Genomic DNA, 22,424 nt, shown 5'->3' on the forward strand with positions numbered 1-22,424 from the left:
CCTGGAAACAGACTCTGGCCAGGAAGAGTTTTGTGTATAAGCTTTATGGGGGCTCAGGAGACATACTTGGAAGGAAGTGAGAGGCCATGACTGGGCAGAAGGAGAGGCTCCACAAGCTAGCAGCAGGGAGGCCTCGGACGACCCTCCAGGGCACTCCAGAGCATGGGTGTCCCTCTGAGTTGTCCTACAGTGAGGCCGGGGGCTGGGCCTCCAGGCCCCAGCAGCCTCTAGCCACAGGCTGACCCGTAGGAGGGAGTCTTACTGGGTGAGGCAATTCTCTTTGGCAGTGGACAGTTCCCAGGAAGGTCATAGCTGTGAGCCCTCCGTGGGCCAGGTGCCAGCAATGGGGATGGGTGTGTCACCCAGAGCAACTATTATGGATGGCACCACAGTATACTGCACCCCACACAAGCTACAAGGGCTTAAGTGGTCCAAGTTCAACAGTCACTTGGGAATAAACAAGGTACCAGAGAACAAATGTGTAAGTTTTGTATACCAATGACACCAGAAAAGTAAAAGATTTTACAGCAAAAATCAAGAAACCCATTGTTTTATTCCCAGAGAAGGTCTCCTCTGTATGAGGAGGCCTGTAGACCTGACTCCTCATTAAATGACATTAGCAGAATAGTGAATCTAACACAATCCAAGACACTATAATCCCACCAGTTTTTTGATTTGTGGAAATAAAAATGTGGTGTCACTTTTGAAGCAAGAATTTTTGAGGGACTCACGATAATGCTACATACACATCAGATGCAGTTGGTAATCTGCACTCATCAATCTGCAGGGAACCTTTTTGGATTTAATGATCTGGATTGCGCTTGTCTCCGGATCATGTGGACGTGTCAGCCATTCATCTTTTAACAACGTTATTCCAAATGGGAACTTTCCTATTTCCTCTTTCAATTTCAAATTAAAACCTATGGGCTATCCAGAAGCAGAATTTTGCAAGAGTCTGAACCAAACAAAGCATTATTATTTTCATTGTTGTTCTTACTGTTGATGAATGGATCTCACTTTGAAGATTTGATGAAGGGTATGTATTGCCATCCAAAATGGCTCACTTAGCTGCCATTTTGAGCAGCTAAGCGGACACAATAGAGAACAGACAAGACCTTGTTAAAGCACACTAACATGTATGTGAAGGCACACCAATGTATATGTAACACGTATGGCTTCAATGCAAACACTCAGCTGTGCTATGGAGTTCAGAACTGCTCACTAGTGATACATAATCAATTTTATATTTCCAAAGGACTCAGTGTTTGAACTCTAAAGAAAAATGATTAAGGCTGGCAGCAGCATTTGTGTAGATCTATAGAAATGTCCATTATTTTGAAGCACTTGTTATGTATGAATCCTTATACTCGATGGCAGAATCCAAACCCATTCACATGGTCACACAAACCATTCACATTACATTTGTCAAAGACAGAAAATAACAGCAGAGCTGTTAACCTATAGAGACGCCGCACCATTAAAGTAGAGTTTAAAGAGACTGCATTCTGGATAATGGCAAGAGAGAATTTCTTTCAGCTGGGAGAGCGGCGTGCCTGACCCTCAGGCACTTGTGACCACCTACTTGTGCAGCTACACTCTTGTAAGCGGGAACTTTCATATATTCGAGGAGGTTATCATTACAAGCCTTAATGGAGTTCTGAATGAAACTATTTCAAGAATAAAACCAGATATCAAAAAAGTTATCTTCACCAATCAAGGTCAAGCTTCTCACTAGCAATTTGAAATTTTTGATTGGGAAGTTTTATACAAATTCAGTGTTTAACAATTTTCCTAACACTTTCCAAAGATGACCAATGAGGCTTTCTAAAACATAACGCTTATTTGCTTTATCTCACAACACTCATACTTTGCTTTAAAAACCCAACCCAACACCCAACACCACCATCGATATGACTGCTGAAAAGAGTTTTAGACCTTTGGCCCAGTTTTTGTGCTTAGAGTGAAATGCACAGCCAAATTTTTGCTTCAGTTCCATCATATATACATGTGTATATATGTATATGCATACGTATATGTATACGTACATGTATGTGTGTGTGTGTGTGTGTGTGTGTGTGTGTGTATCTCATTGGGAACTGAGATTTTCAGCCAAGTTGAAACTCTAAATTTGAATTGGTAGTATGATGATTTTATCTTCAAAAATAATTTCTTGTAAAAAGGCCTAGAAGTGAGAACCAACACAGAAGCACTGAAATTTCCAGTAACCACAAAAATAAACAGGCTCTCTTGAATAAATGGGTGATTCCAGATCAGGAGCAGGTAATATATAAGGTGAGCCTGGAAAATCTTGTCATTTAGCAAAGACACTGTGAAATACCAATGAGGGCTTGTCAAGAAGACTCATGTGCTGATCCAAAGAGGCTCCCACTCCTTAAAGACAGGAAAACATGAAAATCAATGATAGTAATAATAACTGCAATGGAATGAAATGCTTCCAATGCACTTCAGTGAATAGATTTATAACAACGCATTTTAAAAACACATTAATAGCCAATTCTACATCACGGTTCTATTGTACGACATGGTAACCAGGGTTTTGGTGACCACAGAAGAAGGCTTCTTCCATGAAGCTTCAGAGAGGCCAAGGCCATACGATTGGCTGTCCAGACAGGTTCTCCGAGTGGAGGAGGAGGAGCTGCAAGGGCACCCCAGGTCATGTGGGTCACCGTCCTGTCCAGGCAGCAGTCCTGCCCACAGCGCCCCAGACAGGTGGCCTCTCAGCTGCTGCTGGCAAGACTTCTCAGACACACCTTTCCTGCTCTTTAAGTCAACTTGACCCTCTGCCGTTCTTTGTCAAGGGGAATCTCCTTATGCTGAACTAAAATCTTCCTTCCCAAACTTCAGCCCACTGACGCCCATCTGTCTCCTGGGTAAACCGTTCCTTGTACATATGGCGGTCAGACTCCTTTAAAAATCACAAAATGTCCAGCTAGGCTTGACTGTCAGAGGCTAACAAAGCCCGTTTCTCTTGTCCGTTTCCCACACACCAGGACTGCAGAGCCCTGCCCACTCAGTTACTTTCTCTAACGAGGCTCTGTTTGCTCACCGCCCCTTACGGCAAGGTGCCGGGAGCTGGCCTCAGTGCTCCAATCAGTGTCTGGCCAAAACCGGATGGTGTGGCATTATCATCTGCCTAGATCTGGCGACGTGTAGTCTAGAGAGGGTGATTAAGTTGTGGCCACAGCTGTCCTTGGATCTGTGCTCCCCTAACTAGCCCCCCCACAAAGCTTCTTATAGTAACTGCTGGCAAGCCACGCCTCCCCCTCCAGTGTCACACGACTGCTTGTGTGGATCTAAGAGGAGCATTTTGGTGGATCCCTTTTATGTTTCAACTTGATTGCAACCCTCAACCTAAGAAAGGAGTTTACTTTTTATTTCTGATTCTGGGACATAGAATATGAATTACCCCTCTCCGCTGTGACACCTGTCTATTTGAAAGTCATGCCCTCTCTATTCCCTCCAAGTTACTGACGGAAGTGTGACCAAGAAAGGCCTGGAAGAATGGCGGGTTTTCCAACTGACGTCACTCTCCATCCAAGTGGTGGTCAGTCAGGTAAATTAGACTCACGGGGCACAGCTGAGCCCCAGGAACCTGTCTCCTCATTTTATCACCAATCCATATCTCCCCATCTTAGCCACAAGGGAGCTTATCAAGTGAATTAATAAATGAATGAACGAATGAGTGGAAATCAAGCCACAGAATGAATATATTTGAACTTATCGCCTCAGTGACCCGCTCCCAAAAGGAAATGAGATCAGTAGGATGTGGCTCCTTCTGAGTGACCAAAGGTGACTCTTAATGATTGTCACCCGAGAATTTAGAGAGCCACGTTTCTCCAGCTTCTTCCTTTGAAGTAGAAGCTGCAGTCCTGCCCGCAGTGAGTGTCTTACAGGTTTATCTACGCATTTCTTCTCCATCCCTCCTTTTTCAAGTTTCTGTTGAATGTGTTTTCCTATCTTCTCAGAGATGAAACCCATCCCTTGTCAGAAACCTATTGTTCTAACACAAATCCCATTAACCCTGAGCAGGAAACAGATCAAAAGCAGAAGAAAAAGATCACTGGCCTACGATCAGGCTGCTGGGCTTGAAGTATGTGGCCCTGCCAGCCTCACTTTCTTCCAAATGCTGGAGACAGAAACAGGGGGAGCTGCTGCTGCTCTGGAATCCTGGTCTCCTCCAAACGCTCCCCTATTCCCACTGGCTGACTTTGGTCCAAACAGCTCATGCCTCGTAAGTGGCCACTTGGTCATTGCCCAAATCTCCCTGTCTTTTCCAAGTCATGACCTTTATCTTAAGGAAGACTGGGGTCTCGTACCAAACCATCAGTTTCTAAACACACCACTGAGGTTTCTGGGGAGAGGCACCTGTAATCCTACTCCCCCAGCACACATGGTGGTCTCACACTTCCTGTGGTGTGGTTCACGGGGCGGGTCCTCCCTGGGCAGTCCTGTTTTATGGGATGGCAGGGTTCCCGGGTTTGACCCCTTGGTGCCACACTTTTCTAGCCATCAAACTCTAGAGGAATGGTTCTCCAACTAGGCATGGGGCGGAAGGGGCTCATTGAAACTCGAATTGTAGGCCCCACCTGCAGAGTTCCTGGTTCAGGATGTCTGAGGGGGGCCCGAGAATCTCTAACAAAGTCATGCTCATGCTGCTTGTCCAGGGAGCGGACCTGGAAAACCGCCATTCCAGTTTCTTTTCTACTGATTTTCTCTTTCCTTCCTTCCTCCTCCTTCCTTCCTTCCCTGTCTCCTTCCCTCCCTCCTTCCTCCCTCCCTCCCTTGGTTATCACTTTCATTCTATCTAGAGCCTAATTAATTAGTTGACAGAAAGCCTCTTCTCCACCTGTCCTACCAGGAAACTCTACTGCTATTTACAGTGCGTAGAATGCGACACTATGTGGGGCAGGCACTGTTCCTGAACCACTCTCTGCAGCTGAAGACAGACACAGGTTGTTTTTATTTTGGATATTTCGTCCAAGTACTCAAGCAATATTATGACTTAGAGGTCATTTGCAGTATCCCCGAGTACATTCTAGCCTCGCATTACAATTCATCTTCTTTTCAACCTACATAAAAGGCAGAATCAGCCCAAAATAATGGTTAATCAAAAGGAACCTGTGCTAACCATGGAGTTATCTGATGTGAAGGGTTACAACATGTCAAATAAAATTAATAACATGACACTGTGAAGGGCCAGCAGAGAAACGCATGGAACCTGGCAGGACGGGCTGCCGTTTGAACTCAGGCCTCTGCGGTAGGAATGACTGACGCCTGCATCCTACTTATGGCCCCCGTCACCCTGATGCAGCCCCACCTAAAGATGCTAAGTAGCCCACAGATGATGCTATAAAATTAGCTAAATTTAGCACACCATGAAATTACAGTGCATGGTCCAACAAAGCCTGCAAATCCTAACATGCCCAGCTGTATTTATTAAAGTAACACTACCTAGCTGTTATAGATAAACCGTGAAATCTCAGTGTCTTCCCACAACACCATTTCATCTGCCATTACCCTCAAGTGCCATGTCAGTTTTCCTGGCTGGTGAGCAGCCTGGCCGGTGAACACTCAGGGCCCACCTTGATGACAAAGAGCCTCTCACTTCGCTTCCGCTCGCATCAAATTTGCTGGGAATGGAGCTGCGGCTGGGCCCCTGCCCCAGGCGGCGCTATCTCCACACCGCGGAAGGGAGGCCGGGCTTTGTGTCTCTGACGCTAACGCACGGTCCGTTGTTCAATATCCTTAAAGTACATGATTGCAAATGTTAGGGATTGCAATGTCCACCCAGAATTTACTGAGGATTCCTGGGCATCTAGTTCACCAGGGAGTCCCACCGAATTAAGTGTATGTGCCTCTCGCGCGGGAGAAGCGAGCCTCTCGCGCGGGTTACTGGCTGTGCGCGCTGCGGGGCTGTGCGCGCTGCGGGGCTGTGCGCGCTGCGGGGCTGTGCGCGCTGCGGGGCTGTGCGCGCTGCGGGGCTGTGCGCGCTGCGGGGCTGTGCGCGCTGCGGGGCTGTGCGCGCTGCGGGGCTGTGCGCTACAATTCGCGAGCCGTGTTAGCATAGATTCCAGACGTGACAGGCCAGGCTGGGTTGTCATGTAGCTACGGTTCTTGAAGTTTTGCTACACCTGAATGTTCTCTCTGCATCCACACATTGTTAGGATAAGAAATCGTGCACAAAGAAGGCCCGGTACCTTTTTCAATGGCCTGAATAAGAAAGTATGTTAGCACTTACAAAGTTTCATGCGTCTCCTTCTGAACTTATTTGTCCCAATTCTGAGGAGAAGGCATCTGGGGCCAGATTTTAGGCAAGGGAGGTACAGGGCATGGGGGCAGAGGAAGAAGGCCCCGGCTTTTTTCGAGCTTCTAGGACAGGGGAAGAGTCAGGAGACCAGGCAGGCGTCGTGCTGCATGTGGACAGGAAACTGGCACAGCACTGGCACTGGACAGGGAGCACTAGCCTCCAGCTTTAATCTGACATGTACCTATGCCTTGTTTGTTCACGTGTCAGGCGCTGTGCTTGGTTTGGGGGATACACATCAGACACAGCTCCTGCCCTGAAAGTGTTCCCAGGCTTGGCGGAAAGACCCGTCCGCACATCACAAAATAATGTGCTGGTCCTAGTAAGTGAGCATGTTGGATTTGGATTTTTCCTTGTATCTTCTCGTGGCAGCGGAAGGGCACATCTTTCCCGGGAACCCATTCTCTCTCATGAGGCCATATGCACAAACCCAGCGCTGCAACCCATGCCACCTGCTCCAGCCCCCAAGCCTGAGCTCTGTGCTGAGGCCAGCTGCCTTGCTCGTGTGCCCACTCAGACCCCTGCTTGGTCTTGTATTGGTGGCTTCCGCGGTAACTCCCTTGGGAAAGCCTCCTTCCTCGCTGCCCCTGATGTGTCCTATAGGCCATGGAAGCCTTTCCTGAACAGGATGCAAGGACAGGATGCAAGGACAGCCCAACCAAACACCTGGTAATTGCTCGAACTCAGTGGTTTTCAAACTGCAGGTCACAAATGCCTTAGCAGACCAGGAAATCAATTTAGTGGACGCAGCCAGCATTGGTTAAAGAATGAAACTGAAGGGAACGGAGTACAAAATATGGAAGAACATCATACCCTGTGAGGGTGAGTACTGTCCCATGAACCTCAGTTTCAGTTGTGTGCGTGCGTGCGTGCACAGGCATGCACTGGATTTCAATAGATTTCTTACTGTGGATTGCAGTTAAAAATGTGCACAAGCTACTGCAAACCCACCAGCCATGTGAACATAAGTAAGGTGAGACCTCACTTCTTTCCTATTCCATATACAAGCTACAGTGAAAATCTGAAAGCAATTTTATCCATGTTTGATACATGCAGAATGAAAAGCAGCATTCTGGTAAATTCCAGCACTTTCCAGCATTTCTAGCTGTGTGGCCTGGGAAGTGTTAGTTACTCCCTGGGCCTCATTTTATTCTCTGTCAAGTAGCCACAGAGACGCCAATCTCACAGGACAGCTGAAGGAGGAACGAGCTAAGATGACGAGTGTAAGAGCACCGCACAAAACAACGACAGCGGGTAGAAGCAGCCTGCTCTCACGTGCTAGCTTCCTTTCCTTTCCTTTGCTGGAAGTTTCTACAAGGCCACAGTAAGCCCCTGCCTAATGGAACATCCCCTGTCATTTTGTTCAGTTCTTACCATATGTGTTAGGTGACCCTGGGGAGTGTGGAACATTATCCTATTCTGTAGGTACAGCCTGAGGTCTAGAAAGCCTTAAGGACTGAGAAAGAAATCTTTTGTGCAATGTCATTTACGCCACACTGAGAAGTTCCCAAGAGGAGATAAGAATGGAGCTTGCAAACACAGTGCTCATTTATAATCCTTACTCCAGAACACCCTTCGAAGCCCAAGTGAACATTCAGGAGCTTTTACTAATGTTTTAGAAATGTGGATAACCAAATGTTTTTTTCCATTTCTTTTTAAATATGAAATATTTCTCTTTCATTAGAAGGTAATGTTCTGAAACCAGAATAAATCATCACAGCACCAAAATACCTGTTACATGAACGAAAATGCTAAAGAAATAAAACCAGAAAAAAACTAAAACCTTGGTTTGCTCAAAATTATATTTATAGTATGATTTGTCTTTGGATGCTTTGTAGGAAAACCAGCATCTGTGTCTTAACAGATGCATTTGGAGAAGGAGAGGAGGTCAGTAATCTCCGCTGGTGTGCTCCAGGACGTAACCGCATCTTGCATGTCACACTCTAAAGTGACTCCACCCTCAGGCTCACCTGAGCACTGCAGGGTCACGTTATTTCTTCTTGCCTCTTTCATGGTCAGCTGAACAATTGTTAACAAAAACTGAATTTCGGAACCAAACACTGACTTAGCATCGAGTCTGAACTACTGAGGGCTTCAAACAACCGCGGCACTGTCCCTCCAAACTCAGTGACGGCACAGCTGCCGAAGCCCTTGGCAGCGAGAAAGATGCCTGCATGACCTGGGTGCTCAGTTACGCAGAACTCATACTCCAGGGCTCTTCCGCTTGAAACCAAAAGCATACTGATTTCCAGAAGAGTTTTGAAAGGAATTCTCCAGTAAATTTAATTATTCTCCATTTTATTTTGGGTAATCACAGTGGAAGTTTGACAGGCAGGTTCCAACTCTGTAGGGTTTTAGGCCGCAGCCAGGTGACAGAGGGACCTTTCCAACCTGGCTGGAACTGTATTCGAGTGTTGCTGTCCAGTTTGTAAGTTAATGTGTCACATTTTAAAAATGCTTGACACATTAAAGGTCGTGGAGACGCTACTGATAAGAGCTATCGTGGAATTGGCAGACGGGACATGGTGGGTAGTGGGTGAGGGGCATGAAAAGCCAGGGAGGTGAGAAAGTTCCCATTAAACAATGCCTGTGTTCGAGGTGTTAGTCAGGCTGAGAACTTGTGAAGAACCAGGGCAGACAAACCAGACATTTTTACTATATCTCAACAGGACATGGGATAGAAGAGAAGAATGAGGTATGTGACAGGTGAGGGGTGGTTCAGAGTCCTTCAGGGAGTGACATCACACCTGGCTGGACTAAGGCTGAACAAGCGTGCCTCCCAGGAGCTCCCTGGAAGAAAACGCAGTTGAGAACAAAACCGGGCTGGGGTTGAGGGTGCTGCGTCTGCCTGGGGCAAACAGCCTTCCTGCCCCGTCTCTGCCGCTGGTGACAGGGACAGCAGCCCTGGGCCCTTCAGTCTCTTCCCCCGGGCCCACTGCGTCCCTTGTAAGTTACACAGCCACCTACTGGAAGTGGGAGCCCACCAGCTCTCCCCAGTACCCCCATACCTTCAATAGAGGAGCTACACCCAAGGAGCCTTACTAAAGTCAAGATACGTGACACTTCGAACAGAGAAGGAAAGTGAGGCAGGTAGGACTGAAGCTTTAGTCTTTTGAGGTTGACTATTTCCTGCTTTTCCTGTGCCCTCCAGAATTATGTGTATATACATTCCAATAATTCCTCAAATTAGGCTGACAAATCATTAACTTTATGAGGTATTCTTTTTCCCTTTAATATACAGCCATTTTAATTATTTGCTTTTAGCTTCGAGGACGGACTCTGCCCTCCAGGCTTTCTCAACAATCAGAGCTAACAGCTGCGGGACACCTTGGGTGCTGAATGGGTTCCCAGCAGCACACGCATGTTGGCCACGGCCCCAACAGGCCGCGCTGAGGGGCCTGGAGCGGCTGTGGGCTCCCAGCTTCTGCTGATTCCAGCAGGGGCAAATCTGAATGCTCACGAGGCACTGCAGGCGGCAAGCCGTGAGATGGGCTGTCGCACGGTTTTATATCTGGAAATGTATATCCTCTGGGTTTGTGTCCTCAGCAGGAGGCACCGTAGAAAGTGAAGCAGGCAGGGTGAGCCCACCCACCGGCACCGTGCCCCAGAGCCCTGCACCCTGGCAGGCTAGTTGGGTGGCTAGTCCATCACCAGTGAGACCAAAATCCCCTCTGAAGTCCCCCAGAAGCCGCCCAGAAAACAGTGGCCTCGACTCAGAAGCTGGCGTTAGCACTGGTCCTGCCATTTGTCAGCATGCGGTTTCTGGCCAGTTAAAGTCGAGCTAGCTAGCGTTCAGTGTCCTTGTGGGTAAGTGATGGCAAACAAAACTGGCCCTGGTCTGCCCCATAAATTGCAAGCAGTCTGAAGGTGGGGCTGGGCCCCAGCCCAGTTTTCATGGCCAGGGCTACTCACTGCACAGGACGCCTCGGATGTGAGTGCTCGCGGGGCCCAGCCAGACTCATCTGACAGGTCGTTGCGAAGCGCACGAAGGGAATGGATAGAACGCTACGCTGCCAACAAAAGCACCCCAGACATGCTCCCGCGTCCTTCTTTCTGCCAGTGTCAGGGCTGGAGGGCCTCGTCGCCTCACAGCCACCTTGTCGTCACCAGCCGTCTCGGCTCCGCCCCACCCTGCCTGCACACCCACGGACGGGGGCTTGCTGATCATGCCACTCCCAGCTCTAGATCTTTCCTGGCTCCCCAAAGCCAAGAACAGAAGCCGAAGTCTGAAGCCTCAAAGCCCTTTTCAGTCAGGTGGAGGCAGCCCTGCTTCCCTTTGTGCAGAAGTCAGCACGCTGGGGGTAAGAGGGAGCAGTGACGTCGACAGCAACAACGGGGCAGCAAGAGCACTCTTCATCGTTCAAGTGTTGCCAGATTTACGGTCAGTTTATTAAGTAGGCTAATTGGAGCGAACATGAGCTGCCCAGGTTTCCAGGTATTTTCACTTTCCAAGGAGTCGCTAAGAACTACTTGCAGATGACCAGGTCCTTCCCGCTTGCCTTGCTTTTTACATATTTCTCCTCGTCACTGTGAAAGCAGACTGACTGCACTTAATTTATAAAGGAGGATTTATGGACTCGGCGATGACAACAGACAGCCAATCAATAAAGGATGATAACAGCAGCGTGTAATATCAAGGAACATTAGGTCTCAGGCATGATTTGGGGAGAGAAGTGGGCAGTTAGAAACCTTATCATTTGAAAAAGGTCAAGGCTTGCTAGCAATAAAAATGCCTAAGCAAATAAAATCACACCTGCGAGTCAGGAGGGGGAATGGAAAAGGGTTTTAGGTTTTATGGGGACACTGCTTCCCTGGGCAAGGATGTGGGCGGCCGTGGGCACATGCAGTTGTGTCAAGAGAGGGACTATTTCCTATTATTAAGAGTCTAGCTCTTCCTGGGGCCGAGCCAGGATCCTCCAGAAAACAGTGAGGATCAGAGGCTGTAGAGAGCCTCAAACTGATGGGGTTGGGTCTTAGCACACGGATGTAAGATGGAAGACCCACTGGCTTTATGACCTTCTGCTTGGCCATTTTGGGGGAGAAGTTTTTACTGATCTAGTAAATTGTTTGCTCTTGTAACTGAAAAAGAGAACCAAAACCAAACCAAAACAAAACAAACAAACAAACAAACAAAAGCACCAAGTGGCAAATTTCATTACCAATAATCATATCACATCACTAAAATCCAAATTCTAAAAACCATTCCCTTCGAAAACCATTCACAGTATCTCGTATGCCTCCAAAGATGCCAGACATACCCTTATTCCACTTAGAACAGTAAGTTTTTGCAGACTAAGAGGACTAATTAAAGGATGTGTGTAGATACTTCCTGCCCTTGGAAACCAGAAAAAAGTAGTGAAAATATTATCTCTTTCCTTCTACCGTATTGCTATAGTTTCAGAATAGATGGGGAGATTAACTTAAACACGTGGCGAATTTCCTTCTAACTGCAACTAGAGGATTGACTCCTCTGTTTTCCTTTCTAGCACACGCCAATCAAACTTTGCAGACCCCGCTCCCCAACAAAGATTCTGCAACATGCTGGGGAGGCAGGCTTACCTCCTTGCAAGGTGTACTCGGTCACGGCCCTGCTGAAGACGCCCAGGCCAGCCCCGTTGTAAGCAGCCACCTGTATTTCGTACTGTGTCCAGATAATCAGCTCCGTCACCAGGCAGTAGTTGACCTCTGGGCTCGTGATGTTGCGCTGCTGGTACTCTCCGGGCAGGCCGGCCAGGCGGTACCTGGACAGACAACAGGAGAACGACCTGAGACAGAAATCGGGTACCCGCAATTCTGCCATGTGGTTAGAGGAAACCAGAAGGCAATAAACACAAGTAATGCCAAGAGGTCAGCTCCAGACAACACTACCTCCTAATTCAACCATTAAAAAAGGTATCATCTAACCTCACCTTGATGATACGTTCTGGGCAAAACAGAGCTGACATGTGACTGCATTAATGGTTAAGGAAAAATTGTAGCTTCTTAAGTGTAGCTTGTCTAGGGACTTGGCACCCAAAATTCCAGACCTGGTTTCTGTTGGGGCGTTGCTATCCATCATTATGAGTAATGCCTCTCTCCTGTGACTCTGAAACACGGGGAGAAGTAGAGAAGCCAGTGAGCGTGGCCCGTTGCCCCGTGGGTGGAGCCCCAGCTCTGCCTCCGCTTGCGAATTCTAGCTTTGTTCAAGCAGGTCCTACGACCAGAGTGAGTGGCTCTGAAAGGTGTTCATGCTGCCCAGATGCTAGCCTGAGGCTAAGTATGACCAAGTGTGTTTTAGGGGACCTTTGAGAGCACGTGTTGCAGGCTCTACAGAGTCCTCAAGGCAGAAATGTAAAGTTGTCTTTATTTTAACAGTGACACACAGGACTCTGGACTCAGAAACTGAGTTAGGAAATGGCTATCTGTACTATGAAAGGACTTTTACAGCATTATTTTGAGGAGCAAACGTTTTCCTGATTCCATTCACAGAAGTTAGTCAGTTCCCCTGGGTAAAGGGAGGGCCGCGGAGTGGGAGGCGCGTCCTCAGTCATCGAGCAGCTTCCTAAAGCATCTCAAAGCCAGCCGAGTGGTCTGTGCCTCAGGAAGACATGGCTTTGTAAGGTAGGTGGCAAAGGGACACAGAACAAGAGTGTCAGGAGCGAGTGCGTCGGCTCTTTATCACAGAACGGGGTCTTCAGGCTCCTCCTGACGCCGAGTGACTCTGGGCTGCAGAGTGCCCGTCAGTCACCTGTGCTGTCCTCGGGCCACAGCAGCATGTCAGCAAGGCTGCTGCCATTAGAAAAGAGAAGAATCCCCCTAGTTCAGGCCCTTAAGTGGAAAGCAGCTCTCCAAAGAGCGTGAAGATGCCCTAGGAAGTACGGAAATGGCACTAAAAGGTTCTCCATGAAAACCAGGTTTTTCTGAGTGATCTTTCCTTTCACCCTTCTCACTACAGACCCTTGTACTCAGTGAGGCTGGTTTGATAGGGAAAGAACGACCACGGCAGACAGCGTCAGACTCGTAGGAGGTCCGAGGCCTCTCCTGCCTCCGGCCTGAGTGGCAGCAGCTCGTGGGCCCTGCAGCCACCGGTAGGAGGTGCGGGGACAGCAGTGTCACTCTGTGATCACTGTGTCACACCACTTTTTTATTCATACTTCATTACCCTGGTGACCTCTGCTGAGTGGGCATCCCTTTACTGAGCTACCTGCACAAGCAAGTGTGGGTGCCACTCGCAGTGGGGGTTAAGTTCGTTTATGTAACGTGATGGTCTCCAAGGCAGGGGCGACCAGGGAGAAAGGACTGGCGTGGAGCAGCCCGCCCCGTGTGCCAGACAGTTCCACTCAAGTTCCCCGGGCACAAAACATGTACTGAGACAATCAGACAGCCACTTGGAAAAAGGTAAAAGCCCGCTCCTCACCCACACGAGACACCAGAGTATCCTGGCGTGTGAACAGTGCCCAGGACCACTTATCGCCAATGTGGCACATACTGGTCATGTGCGCTGAAGAAGAGCTGACTCATGGGACCCAGCCCAACGTTCGTTCCAGGGAAAAGCAAAGAAGTTAGCTCCAGAAGACAGGCTGGGAGGAGTCCTGTGAGCTGGGCGGGCGCAGGCCAATTCTTAACCTCTCTGCGGCCTGGTTTCCACCTCTCTAAATGACATAATAATCATGGCATCTCACAGGGTCCTTGCAAGGACACAAAGAAACACTGGATGTAGAAGAGGCACGGCTGTAAAGCACCCCCTAAACGTTCTTTTGTCTGAAAGCACCGCTCTTCTAGGAAATACGCTCACACAGAACCGAATTATAAGAGACACTAAGCCTACACGGGCTACACGTCTTCTCCAGGACGCCCGTTACACAATTGTGCAAAATGAACTGCAGAGTTCCAGTCTTGGAAACGGGCTGCTCTTCCCTCTGTGGCAGCAGGCTGGTCCATTCTGACCAGTGGCTCAGGATGCTTCTGGAACAGTTACGGAACGTCTGGGAAGGTCACAAATGATAACGGAAGAGCCGGGCATCGTCCTCTGGCTGGTGGGATGTGTTGCCCCGGAGACCGCCTCAGACAGAACAAGATGATTTTTTATATGGATTATAAACAGGAGAGTGTTTATAGAGGACACAATCCTTCTGCTCCTCTCAGAGAAACACCCTGCCCATTATTATAAATATTTTATCCCTGTGCACGCATCCTAAGTACTTCCCATGGCTGGAGCCCCGATGGTGATTTATTTCCATTTTGTTCTTCCATGGGTGGTACTGCAGCTCTGACATGGAGATGTGTGCCCTGGAGGAGACACGCTTGCAAATGGAGCTGATTTGCAGACTGGAGGATTATTTGGAAATGTTTCCAAGCAAAACGCATTTCGGCACGGGTCTTTAATTTCTGAAAACTTTGATATTCACAGGCCTTGGGTAGTGCATCCTCATTTTAGGGCTTTCTGGAGTTAAGCGCCTACAAATACAGATGCCCTCTTTTGCAGCACTCGACTCTACTGACACCATCATGGAAAATCCTTTTAACAGTAGTAATCCCACAAAATAGAGAAATGTGCACTCTCCGATGGGGCCTTGTCACATCAGAGGGATTTTCTTATTACACTCCATGCCTGAGCCTGGTTCTGGGGGCTGACTTTTCTAGTCCTTACTTGGCAGCTGGAGCCTGAGGAAACTTTTCCTCCTTGTGCTCAAAAACAGAGGCAGCTGGGATGGTGCTCATGCAAAGGGCTGGTCCGAGAGGGCAAGGCCAGTTCTTTTCATTAGTTGATGAGTGTGGAACAAGGGTGGCAGCTGGAACAGGGAACGAGTGGCATGAATGGACAGACAACCTCAGTCTTCAGGCAGTGCGAAGTGCCAGGCTGTTTTGGGAGGCACTGGAAATTGTGCAGGGAGGGTCAACAGGAACTGGAGCCCACAGCGCCCCCTGCCTGCAGGGGGATAGACTGCAGTCTCCTGACCCCTGTGACATGGGGGAAGGTGGGTGGGGACACAGTGACGGAAGCGGCCCAGGGCTGATTCCAGTCCTCCAGCCCTCAGTGCGCTCGTAGGGACAGCTGCGTTAAACCACTTCAGGCAGATAATGACATGCGTGTGCTGAGAGGCTAATTCATGTGTGTGCGGAAGAACCTGAGGACAGCACAGACTGGCGTGACAGGCCAACAGACCATCACAGGCATACAGACCAACACGTGTGAAATGATGAACTGATGATGACATAGATACACACTGGGGATGAGACGTCCTCCGAGTGCAAAGATAGTGGAGTTAAAGAAGCAACACTTCCATACGTTCTTACATTTTCCTCAGAAATTACATTTGTCCACTTAAGACCTCTGTTAACCCAGTATCTTCCTGTCACACGCTAAGCGTGGGCATGGGCTAGGCATTCAGAGGAAGGTAATGATGGATGCCTACGGTTCTTGCCCCATAAGGCTGGCAAGGGGGTCCAAGTCCACGTCAGATTAGCACAACGTCCACAGCTGTACATCTATTAGAAGAGGTTTAATAATTATCCTTTAATACTGCTTCATGTTTTCCTTTTATTTGTGTCAACAAACCTCTGCAATTATCACATTTGGTGCAATTTAAAAATTAGCAGAGGTTTGGGCACAGGAGGTTTATTCTCTCAAACCCAGCCAAGGCTGGCAGAGTCCTCTCCACATGCTAAAAGGCCGCCTACCTGCCCCTTGTACAACACGGCTGCCAGCTGGCCGCTCGAGGGCCACATCCGGCCCTCATGTGTGTGGCCGCCCTGTGTTTCAAAGCACACTGATTTCATCTCCAATATTCCCAAACTGTGAGATTTCATGTAAAAAGCTAGATTTTTAAATGTCTTTGAAACCCTAGCAGACCTGGCAATATGGAACAACATATTAGCATGGTAACAGCTGGGTAATAATTAAATCAATTGCATTATTACTCATTCAAATTATTATATTTACCAATGCATGCCCCTGGTACAAACTCAGAGTGAAAGGATTACAGTGACTAGCACACCTCGCTCCCAACTCGTAATATCCCCCTCATTCTTCTGCCAAAATGCAACCACTGACCCGGGTTCTCGTGTGCACACACTCTGGTTGGCTATGCAGAGACTGCCTCCACCAGGCTGCCCACATTTCTTATCCTCTCCACTTCGCCACAGCCCCCTCCGCTCCCTAGAGTCCTACAGCTGGCCTGATTCTCTTCATTACTGTCGGGCCCCTATAAACAATGCAGCTGGCGACCTCAGCAAAGCAGACACTTGACTCTTTCTGACGACAGTCTATAAACGGCCCATCACAGGTTACTTGCCTGAGGATATACCCGCGCAGCACCCCATTGTGCTCTGTCTCTGGGGGTGGCTGCCACTGGACCATGATGGACTGATTGGTGCGCCCACTGGCGACTATGTTTTTCGGGGCAGCACTGGGTGGTTCTTCAGGTAGCACCAACCTGTAAACAAAAGGCGGGAGGGGAGCGAGGTCAGCACCAGACGCAAGCATGCTCATATGCGTTCTCATCTTGCTGAATCTTGAGCCTAACTATTTTCTAAAATCGAGTGATGAATAAAGCAAGACACACAGCTGCTCAAACTGAAGGGACATGCATGAAACAGTTACGACAAATCAACATAATAGAAAGTCAGTTAAGCGAGTGACAGGCAGACACAGGAAGGACCTTACTCTGCCTGAACAGCCCCAGCACCTCTGCCCTTTAAAAGGGCGACAAGCCTGAGTGAGCTGCCGGAGGTGCCGTCCAAATTGTTTTCCTCGGCTTTTTCAATATTTCTCACATCCGACTCCCACATTTTGTAAAGAGTCACTTAGCGCTCCATTATTCCACACTTCACGCCCATTGCGAGCTCAGGTTGGCTGGGGAGGGCACACTGGAGTTAGAGGAAGGCGTTCTCCCACGTCACCTCTGAATGAGCGTCCAAGGCGGCCACCCCAGCACCTCCGGATGGGTGAACGTCAAGACCACTGGGAATGCAAGGCCACCGTGCAAGCCCTGCACTGCATCAGCTTCCCTTTCGACACCCTGCTGGGTGCTGACTTGTCACGACGCGGCACCTGCTCCCATCTGGCTGGCAGTCAGCGTGGAAAATGGGCATTAAAACACTGTAGCCTCTTAATTTCACATATGCCTAGGGCTGTGTGGTCAGGAACGATTAATGTCGGCACAGCCAGAGCAGCTAAGGAAGCCCTGCTAGCCCAGCTGTGTGTTCTGTTAGTCTTTTCCACTGTGTCCTGGTGTGGCACCAGGGATGGAGGATGGGTACGTGGTCTGATGACTCTTGCACCTAACACCGCGCTTCTGTTTGCTCCGGAGAGACTGCTCCCCATCCCCACACCAAGGGACGCGCGTCACACACCTGCTCGTCTCCACACTGTACTGGCCCCTGCCCACTTGGTTCACGGCACACACCCTGAACTGATAGGTGCGAGCTGGAGTCAGGCCACGCACGGTGACGCCTGTCATCTCGGGGCCAACATTTGACAGATGCACTTTCCATGGAGAGTCTGAAAGAATGAGCAAAACAAATTCAAACCCATATGAGCACATGTTGGAACAGTAACAAGCAAATATGAGCTGCATTCCCATGAATGATCTCATTCGCTCACCACGGCAGCCCCAGGAGATGGAGTACTTATGTCCATTTAACAGATGTGGAAACTGAGGCCCATGATCATGAGGCTAGTAACCGGCAAGCCTGGCATTAAACTCAATTTCCCGCTCCAAGTCCAGTGTTTCTCCCATCACCCCATGCTGCCGTCAACAAATAAGGGATGTTTTCTTGTTCAACCTGCATATGGTAGTTTAAATGGAACCAAAATATTCCTTTGCCCTGTGTTAACTATGCAAGGGGGAAAGTTCTCTGTCAGCTCACATGATTAGGCAGATTGCAGATTTGTCTTCCAGAAAAGGATGCTGCACATGTCACCGAATGATAAATAAAAACTATATTCATTAACATTTTAATAAAAGAGGAAATGAGCATGATAAAGACAGATGGGATGTGCATTTTGCAGCCCATCTGCGTGGCAGCCCATTACACCACCACACCCCTGAGTGGCTTTGGCTGGAGAGACGTAATGAAATTCACAGCTAGTTTAGAATATCTTTCCACCCAGCCTTCCGGCAGGTGTGCAAGAGTGACTCTGTCAGCCAAGCGGGCCCTTGCCTGCAAAGCTCCAGGAGGTTCTGCCGGGCTCCCCCACGTTTGCGTGATGTTTTTTGCAGAATTTAAGCTTTTGGCCCGATCGTTCTGCAGAGTGAGGCCCTGGAACAAACAAGACCTGGCAGTGGCTTCGTGCACCTACTGTCAGTTCCCATTTGGAATTGCTCTGATGCCCAAACTGCTTTTTCAAGGTGTCAGGGAAAGAAAACATTGGGATGGGGGGAGAGGGGAAGATTCTTGTGGAAATCAGACTGCCTTTCTTGCTTCTTGGAAGTGGTGAAAAAACCCCTTTTGCCCACATTGGAGATGATGAGAAAGAGATGACACGTGGTCTCCATTGGGGCATCTGGTGACACTCAGGTGGCAGACAGTGCCAGCTGCATGCACACTCCACACTACATACAAAATCATAGCTATTTCTGCAGAAACCTGAAGACCTAACAGTTAGGATTCACGAGTCTGCACCTGGGAAATCATCAGAAATACACTCCACTTCCCTAAGAGTCACCAACAAATAGCCACAAACTGCTCCAAAATGAAACGAAACTCTCAATGGCGACTTCTGTTGACCCTCGTACAGAGCTGTCCATCACTGAGTCGGAGCTTGTCAGCTGGATCCCTCAACCAAAAAGTTACATGGCTCCGAAGTTACACTGCCAGTTGGGCTACGAAGCAAGAATCTTTTAAATTGTTTCAAATAAAGCTGCTTCCAAAAATGACTTTCTGGGAAAGCAGTCATTACCGCCAGCTGGGCACGTCGGTGTCCTTGGCTTCTGATTTTCGGCGATACAGGTAATGTATAGCTCACGAGGCTCCCTTCTCTTCCTCCTTAGAAACTGTGATGTGTGCATCCCTAACTAGCGACGGGAACACTCACACCAATTTCTCTGTTTACTTTGGGAGTCCGAGACCCTCCTGGAACACCAAGCAGCTAAGTGGGCTCCCTTACAGAAAAGAGGCATTGGTCTCATTTTCGTTTGGAGCAGAAGACGAAGGAGCCTCCCCTAGCATCAGTGTGACGGAGTTGGCGGTGGGGCCAGGCCTGTCCAGGCCTCGTCAAGCCTCAGTGGAAACACAGGTCTCATCCTGAAGACAACTGATGTGCAGTAGAAAAACAGAGACACAAGTTGTCAGTGGATTCTTCCACTGACAGTTGTTCAATTTTGTTTGAGCTTCTTCTGCCAAGTTGGGGGAAAGATCAAAGCCACCACGACAGCCACTTCACTCCCGTTAGGGTGGCTGCCATCAAAAAAGTAGAAAATAGCAAGTGTTGGCAAGGACGTAGAGAAGTTGGAACGCTGGGACACTGTTGGTAGAAGTGAAAAATGGTGCAGCCATTATGGAAAAGAGTAGGACAAAAAATTAAAAATACAACTACCATAAGATCCAGATTCTACTTCAAAATACGTACCCCAAAGAGCTGACAGCAGGGTCTCAAAGGGCTGTCTGTACACCTGTGTTCACAGCAGCATTATTCACAGTAGCCGAAAGGTGGAAACACCCCAAGTGTCCATCGAGAACGAATGGAGAAGCAAATGTGGCCCATCCACACAAGGGGATACTATTCAGCCTTACAAAGGAAGAAAATTCTGACCCCTGCTATAACATGGATCAACCCTGAGGACTTCACGCTGAGTGAAAGAAGCATACGGACACATACTGTGTGATGCCACTGATGAGGTCCCTACAGAGACAGGAAGTAGGTGGGTGCCAGGGGCTGGGCAGGGCTGGGGGTGAGTGTTTAGTGGGGACAGAGTGTCAGTTTGGGAAGATGGGAAGTTCTGGAGACGGACGGTGGGGACGGCTGCACACCAGTGTGAATGCACTTAATGCCACTGCACACTTAGAAACAGTTAAGATGGTCAACTTTACGTTTTGTGTATTTTACCACAATTGAGTAATTTTAAATGGGGGAGTAACACAGAACTCTGGAGACTGTGGTGAGTATGAAATAAGAGGATGTGACTGACGCCTCTGGCACAAAGCCTGGCCCATGGCGGATCCTGGTGCTGACGACGTCCCTGTTTTCCCAGACCCACTCCGCACCTTGTCTACAGGCTCTGGGCCCAGGACCACATGCCTGGCAGGGTGGGCTCTCTGCACCGGGCTTCCCTGGGAGACCACGGGGAGTGGGGAGAGCAGGCCAGGGCCCTTCCTTACTCACTATCTGCTTTCTTCACCCAAAGGGTCCTGTCTTCCCATGGCGGTGGCTGTGTATGTGAGTCCTGCTGCCCCCGTTGCCTCTGTGACCTCAGGGAGTCCCGGCCTGCTCGCTGCCAGGTTCCTGCCGTTCCCTTCCCCCACTCCTCTGTATGTTTTCCCTTTGTAAATGTCCTCCCTGATTGTTCAAGGTCTGGAGTGCCATCTGCTCGCACAGGGACCCCGGCACATACAGTGCACAACAGAACTTCTCTTCCATCCCTTTCTCCCAGCAGATTTCGAGTCTGTGAATGAACAGCTCACCTGCTCAGGCACTTACAGAGTGACGACAGCAACTTCAGAAAGAGGCAAAGTCAAAAGGACAGTGGTGGAAGCAGCTGACTGATGCGATGACGTAGCAAGGAGTGGCAGGAGCGCCAGGATGCGGCCTCCCCACCCCCCGCCCAGGCGCACCCAGACCAGCCTCTGCTTCGCCGCTTGCTCACTCAGAGGGCACACAGTTCCTGAGAGCGTGTAACCGGTAGTGGGACCTGCGGCCCAGCCTGATTTGACGGCTGGGCCACAGTCTGCCCTGCGCCTGCGGTTGTTTGGTCCTCCGCTTGCTTCTGGGGAATTTTTCATTCATTGCCTTCCTCTCCTACTAGGAGAGAGAAGACCGGGCAGGAAGGGAGATTAAGCTGAAACCTGATACAAATGAACCCGATCCATCTTGTGGGCACTCTGATTTGTACACACACACGCACACCAAGTGGTTTGGGAAGAATTTGCTCATTCACAAGCTTCAGAATTGCTCGCTTGCTGAGAGTTGTTAAAATTTAAACAGCAAGTCTGCTCCCGACAATCAATAAGCAAAATCCCTTTAAGAGACTCTTCTCCCAGGCCTCGTGAAACAGCACTGCAAGGCTTGTCTTGGGGTTGGAATACAGAAGCCTTTTGATAAAGGAAACAGTCCCATGAAAGTTTCAGCGGCCTCCTCCCTCCCCTTCAGGGGTGGTCCTGCGGCTCTGGTCTGGGAGACTGAGGCACTGTGGTCTCCATCAAACAAACCTGCCACACAGGGAGGCATCGCTAACCCTTCCCTTCGCTTCGAGCGCCCGGGATCCATGAACGGTTAATCACTCCTCCACTCTCTGTTAGTTAAAAAGCTGGTGGTGTTCAATCTTCGCGAATGTACTGGAAGCTTTTTCCAATAAAAACAGCATTACCGTGTTCTCAGTGAAAGGGGCCTGGGGAAGGAACTCCTTTTCTAAAGAAGATTTCATAATTGCCAAAAGGACCATCCCTCTTACTACCACCTGCCGTCTGTACAGCGGTTTACAGTCTGTGCTTTCACGGCTGAACCGGCAGGACCCCTGGGGAAGAGGAATGCTCTCCTCTCACAGACAAGGGACCAGACTGGGGCAGGCGCAGAAGGAGCTTCTCCCAGACCCGGCGGCTTTCACTCCCTGGACTCGTGGGCGGATCACGCATCGCCTCGTGCAAGCAGGCCCTTCGGAGCCTTCTACTGAGGTGCTTACCCAGCGACACTCAGGAAGTGCTCACACACACACACACACACACACACACACTCCAAGAAAACACACAAAACCCGAAGTTGAATGAGTACTGCTCCCAGTTTGGGGCAGTGAAGAAGATGCAGGAGCCAATTAAATGACACCACGAGGACGCATTCAGCCAAATCCAGGACTTGGGACATTCGCAGGACAAACGGCCTGGCTGTGTACCAGACAAGAGCAGGGGAAAGGGAGGTGGGGACGCTTGTCAATCAAGAGGTATGGGACAACTAAGATTGAAGGGA

The 22,424-nt window shown here is 49.2% G+C and overlaps 1 protein-coding gene across 1 annotated transcript in view; it reads right to left on the bottom strand.

Moving 5' to 3' along the window:
• Nucleotides 1–22,424, bottom strand: part of SDK1 (sidekick cell adhesion molecule 1) — a 687,292-nt gene that overhangs the window by 148,103 nt on the left and 516,765 nt on the right. Inside the window, exons 15-17 of the mRNA XM_088798792.1 lie at nucleotides 17,660–17,807; nucleotides 16,600–16,740; nucleotides 11,885–12,066 (exon numbers count right to left, since the gene is read on the bottom strand). Coding sequence (XP_088654918.1) covers nucleotides 11,885–12,066; nucleotides 16,600–16,740; nucleotides 17,660–17,807 — 471 coding nt within the window. The remainder of the gene's footprint in view (nucleotides 1–11,884; nucleotides 12,067–16,599; nucleotides 16,741–17,659; nucleotides 17,808–22,424) is intronic.

The sequence above is a fragment of the Rhinolophus sinicus genome, chromosome 5 (genome assembly GCF_057876585.1).
Source record: "Rhinolophus sinicus isolate RSI-liver-muscle chromosome 5, RSI-T2T, whole genome shotgun sequence".
NCBI classification, from domain to species: domain Eukaryota; kingdom Metazoa; phylum Chordata; class Mammalia; order Chiroptera; family Rhinolophidae; genus Rhinolophus; species Rhinolophus sinicus.